We start from the raw sequence: 5287 nt of genomic DNA on the forward strand, positions 1-5287 counted from the left end.
CTCTTGTCCCCCAGGCTGGAGTGCGATGGCGCCATCTCGGCTCACTGCAACCTCTGCCTCCTGAGTTCACATGATTCTCCTGCCTCAGCCTCCCGAGTAGCTGGGATTACAGGCATGTGCCACCATGCCCGGCTAATTCTTGTATTTTTAATAGGGTTGGGGTTTCACCATGTAGGCCAGGCTGGTCTCAAACTCCTGACCTCAGGTGATCTGCCCGCCTCGGCCTCCCAAAGTGCTGGGATTACAGGCGTGAGCCACCACGCCCAGACACAAAATACGTCATTTTATGCAAAGTTTATCTGATGAGTGATGAGAAATGGGGAAGGGAGAAGAATTAAAATCCTGTTTAGAATCTGAGTTTTCAAATTTCAGAAAAATCTTGAGTCTGGGGAAGGGACTGAAAGGAAGTAGACTGCAAAGGGGCCCTGTGGTCGCTCACAAAGGCAAGGACGGTTCCAGCGATGGTCTTTGTTCTCCTTGCACGCTGACTGTGGACACCACAGGAGGGAACAGCATCCACTTTATTCTCCACTGTATCCCTTTAACATCACCGCACAGGAGTTATTTAAGTCTCTGGGCAGTGACTGTCTTTGTACAAAGTTAATATTGTAACACTGTCTCGAATTTAAAACATACATGCTAGGCACGGTGGCTCACGCCTGTAATTCCAGCGTTTTTGGGAGTGCTGAGGCAGGAGGAGCACTTGAGGCCAGGAGTCCGAGATCAGCTTGGCCAACATAGTGAGACTCCATGTCTATTAAAAATTAAATTAAAAAAAAATGCAGATAAAGAGAAAGGAAATAAAGTCATTCCAAAAATTTCATCAATGTAGGTAGTCATGGCTCATAGCTTAATCTGTGTCTGTATTACTCTGTATTTTTCTTCTGCCCGATTTTTCTCTCTATAGTAGAATTATACTGCATACACTGTTTTCAAACATGGTTTTTGACTGAATAATGTATTATGGACATCTTTCTAAATTCATGCACATTTTTCATCACAAAACCCTATGCTATTTATTTAAAAAATATATATATAATTTTTGAGACAGAGTCTCACTGTGTGGCCCAGGCTAGAGTGCAGTGATGTGATCTTGGCTCACTGCAACTTCTGCCTCCCAGGTTCTAGTGATTCTCATGCCTCAGCCTCCCGAGCAGCTGGGATTACAGGCGTGTGTCGCTACGCGTGGGTAATTTTTGTATTTTTAGTAGACACAGGGTCTCACCATGTTGGCCAGGCTGGTCTCAAACTCCTTACCTCAGATGATCAGCCCACCTCGGCCTCCCAAAGTGCTGGGATTACAGGCGTGAGCCATCGCGCCTGGCAAAACCCTATGCTATTTAATTGGATGTATTTATCATTATATTATTCACTTTCTATATTTGCCCATAATAAACATTTGCTGACATCGAAGGTTTTTTGAGACAAAATTCATAAGCAAAGTTATTTAACACTGATGATTCGCACCTGTAATCCCAGCACTTTGGGGGGCCGAGGCGGATGGATCGCGAGGTCGAGAGATCGATACCATCCTGGCCAAAGTGGTGAAACCCCGTCTCCACTAGAAATAGAAAAATTAGCCGGGCGTGGTGGTGAGTGCCTGTAGTCTCAGTTACTCGGGAGACTGAGGCAGGAGAATCGCTTGAACCCAGGAGGCGGAGGTTGCAGTGAGCCAAGATCGCGCCACTGCACTCCAGCTTGGGTGACAGAGTGAGACTCCGTCTCAAAAAAATAGAAAAACAAAAAACAAAAAACAAAACCCAATGATTTATCATTATTTGTGGTATATCTATGATGTACCAGAAATATAGGCACCAAAGATATAATAAAAGATAAAATCTATATGTTAAAGTTTTTTTTTTATTAAAGGCAAGAAAAATGAAGCCTTTGACCCCTATTTCCAGCAACTCAGGGGACAGCACTTAGTGGCTTGCTCTCATTCTCTTACAATGAAAAGGTCACCTTAAAAATATTCATGTCGGCCGGGCGCGGTGGCTCACGCCTGTAATCCCAGCACTTTGGCAGGCCGAGGCGGGCGGATCACAAGGTCAGGAGATTGAGACCATCCTGGCTAACCCGGTGAAACCCCGTCTCTACTAAAAACACAAAAAATTAGCGGGTGTGGTGGCGGGCGCCTGTAGTCCCAGCTACTTGGGAGGCTGAGGCAGGAGAATGGTGTGAACCTGGGAGGTGGAGCTTGCAGTGAGCTGAGATAGTGCCACTACACTCCAGCCTGGGTGACAGGGTGAGACTCCATCTCAAAAAAAAAAAAAAGGTCATATCTTAGAGATGAAATATAACATTTAGGACCTCAGCGTCTGAAGTGAGAAACCCTCAGTTCAGACATTGACTCGGTCATTTTTTCATCCGCCAACATAGAACATTAATCAGCAGAAAAGTCAAAGACACGAACCACACAGATAAAGCAAACTGCCAGGCTCAGTGGCTCACACCTGTAATCCCAGCACTTGGGGAGGCCGAGGCGGGCGGATTACCAGAGGTCAGGAGTTCGAGACCAGTCTGACCAACATGGTGACATCCCGTCTCTACTAAAAATACAAAAATTAGCTGGGTGTGGTGGCGCATGCCTGTAATCCCAACTGCTCGGGAGGCTGAGGCAGGAGAATCGTTTGAACCCGGGAGGCGGAGGTTGCAGTGAACCGAGATCACGCCACTGCACTCCAACCTGGGCAACAGAGCAAGACACCATCTGAAAAACAAACAAAAACCAAGAAACAAAAAACAAACAAAAAACACACAAAAAACCAAAAAACACAGCAAGCAATTCCAAACCAAATAAAATACCCTCAAGCATGTGGGGATATGAAATAAGGTCTCAAATTAGAATTACCAACACAAAGAACAAACGTGAACAAAACAGAAATCGATGTAACAGAAGTTGATTCAACTCAGAAGTAAAGGGAGAAGATAACAATCATCAGAAACAAACGCTAATTACTAGATACCTAATAGGGAATATATTTAGTTTTTCTAAAGTATCCCCCCAGAGGAGGGTGTAGACCCCATCAATGAGTCCAGTAGAACTGGGTTGGAGTCAGACCTGTCACTTTTGGAAAAGTCACGTAACACATGGGAACACCGTTTTGTCCGGTTTTCTCGCTTGTAAACCTTTCCTGGGTTGTGATGAGAATGAAAAGACATTCTGCAGAAAGAGTGCTTCCAGGACATGAGGGCAACCTGGCTGTGACGTGTCACCCCATTGATCGCCAGGGCTATTGGCTGATCAAGTCGGCTGGGCGGGTGTCCGCTTCCTCCCTCGCTGCTCCATGTGCGTCCGTTCTGAAGCTCTGCCCTGGGTCAAAGGCGATGACAACCTTCCCCCATAGAAGACGACTGTTCTTCGGGCACGGGCAGAAGAGAAGCTGTGCACCCCTACCAGAACCTCCAAACAAGCTCGCAAGAGTGCTTCCTGTAGTACCTGGGACATACGCTGTCTGTGACTGTCTTAAATATTAAGATTCTACCTACTCCTTGGTAGATGTCTGGTCAACAAAGACAGGCGGTTAGGCACGGTGGCTCACTCCTGTAATCCCAGCACTTTGGGAGGTCTAGGCAGGCGGATTGCTTGAGCCTGGGAGTTCAAGACCAGCCTGAGCAACATGGCAAGACCTTGTCTCAAAAACAAAAATAAAAAATAGAAAAGAAGGCAACTACCATACTAGAATTCCATCTCAGTAGACCTGGCAATGCAGACACTAACTGGCCACTCATCTCCCATAACAACGACTCTACTTGGGGTGGGAAAATGGGAAGACACTCCTTAGGTGAATGGTTTGTATCAGGACGTCATCCGTCCCCAGTTCATCACTGGCCCACGTACGAACGGCCCTGGCCTGCAACTCTTTTCCTGCCTTCAACTCTCACCTTGGCCCACACACATTCTCACGTGATGGAGGGGATGGCCACTCATTCAACAACGATATCGCCTTGTTCCCAGTACACCAGCCTTCCCCCACCCGGGTCCTCGCCCCTTCATCCAGCACTTACTTCTCATCTCTTCCTGGGCCTTCGTCCAGAGATCTTTCCTATTGATCTGTAGAAACAGGTGCAGTGTCACCTCCCATGCCTGCTTTCCCGGGTAATGTTTGTCCAACAGCTTTGCTACGTCTTCTTTGGAAGCCTTCTTCAGCTCAGCCCAGGGGATTGGCTTGAGTTCAAATTTCTCCAAAGGTTGTTTGAGGAGCTCCTTAAATTTCCAAAACTCTTCCTTTCTGAGCTCCTTCAGATACCACAACAAGCCAAAATCCGAAAAAAAAGATTCTGCCATATCTCCCCAGGACTGTGAGCTCACGTGTCTCCAGAGGGAAAAAAAAGATCCTTAAAAATAAAGAATAAATGATACCTGGAGAAGAATGATATGATTACAGAGTTAAGTTTCAGCAGCCGAAAGCAGCTCAAAATTATTGATATCATCATACACATCTTGCATCAAACATTATCTAGGGAAGAAGCTTCATCTTTTTTCCAAACAAATTCATGTGAATGGTAGCGTTGACTGCCATTTAAGTGTCTTGTTTTTGTCTGACATAAATGATGCTTTCATGAACAAGCGTTTCTGTGTAGCTTGGTACATACAAGCACACATTTCTCCAGATTTATAAATTACAGGTCAAACAGCACACACAGGTCACCATGTTTGCTACATAATGCTCCATGATTTTCCCTTCTGGATATAATAACTGACATTCCTACCAGCATTCTGTGAGTTTGTTTGCTCTATAAACCTTCCCATACTTAGTCTAGTCTAATCCAATTTTCATAATGAAAAAAATGAACTGATATTAAAATTACAGATGATCATATTCAGGAAGATGAAAATAAAGGAAGAAGATATAAAAGCAAATTTAGATTTTTTGGTCTTGTTTGGGGGTATATGCCTTCTAATTACAGTAGATAAGGAAAAAGATTTATTATAGGTTAGCATTTGCAGACTAACAACTCGGACAGACACAGAATGGTGAACTTTCCTACTATTAGAAACCCTCCAGACAATCATTGCAATTCAACAGAAGACAGGAAATGAAGTAGAAATATATGCTAGACAAAATGAGACAGGTGACAAAAATAACACCATATATATATATAAAATATATTATTTTATTTTTTAAGACGGAGTTTCACTCTTGTTGCCCAGACTAGAGTGCAATGGTATGACCTCAGCTCACTGCAACCTCTGCCTCCCAGGTTCAAGTGATTCTCCTGCCTCACCCTCCCAAGTAGCTGGGATTACAGACACCTGCCACCATGCCTGGCTAATTTTCTTTTT

The 5287-nt window shown here is 44.6% G+C and overlaps 1 protein-coding gene across 1 annotated transcript in view; it reads right to left on the reverse strand.

Annotated features, from left to right (window-relative positions):
- Positions 1–4288, reverse strand: part of NLRP9 (NLR family, pyrin domain containing 9) — a 35461-nt gene extending 31173 nt beyond the window's left edge. The window contains exon 1 of the mRNA XM_011997029.1: positions 4009–4288. Coding sequence (XP_011852419.1) covers positions 4009–4288 — 280 coding nt within the window. The remainder of the gene's footprint in view (positions 1–4008) is intronic.
- Between the last annotated feature and the right edge of the window lie 999 nt (positions 4289–5287).

This window comes from Mandrillus leucophaeus, unplaced genomic scaffold, assembly GCF_000951045.1.
Source record: "Mandrillus leucophaeus isolate KB7577 unplaced genomic scaffold, Mleu.le_1.0 Scaffold53, whole genome shotgun sequence".
NCBI lineage: Eukaryota > Metazoa > Chordata > Mammalia > Primates > Cercopithecidae > Mandrillus > Mandrillus leucophaeus.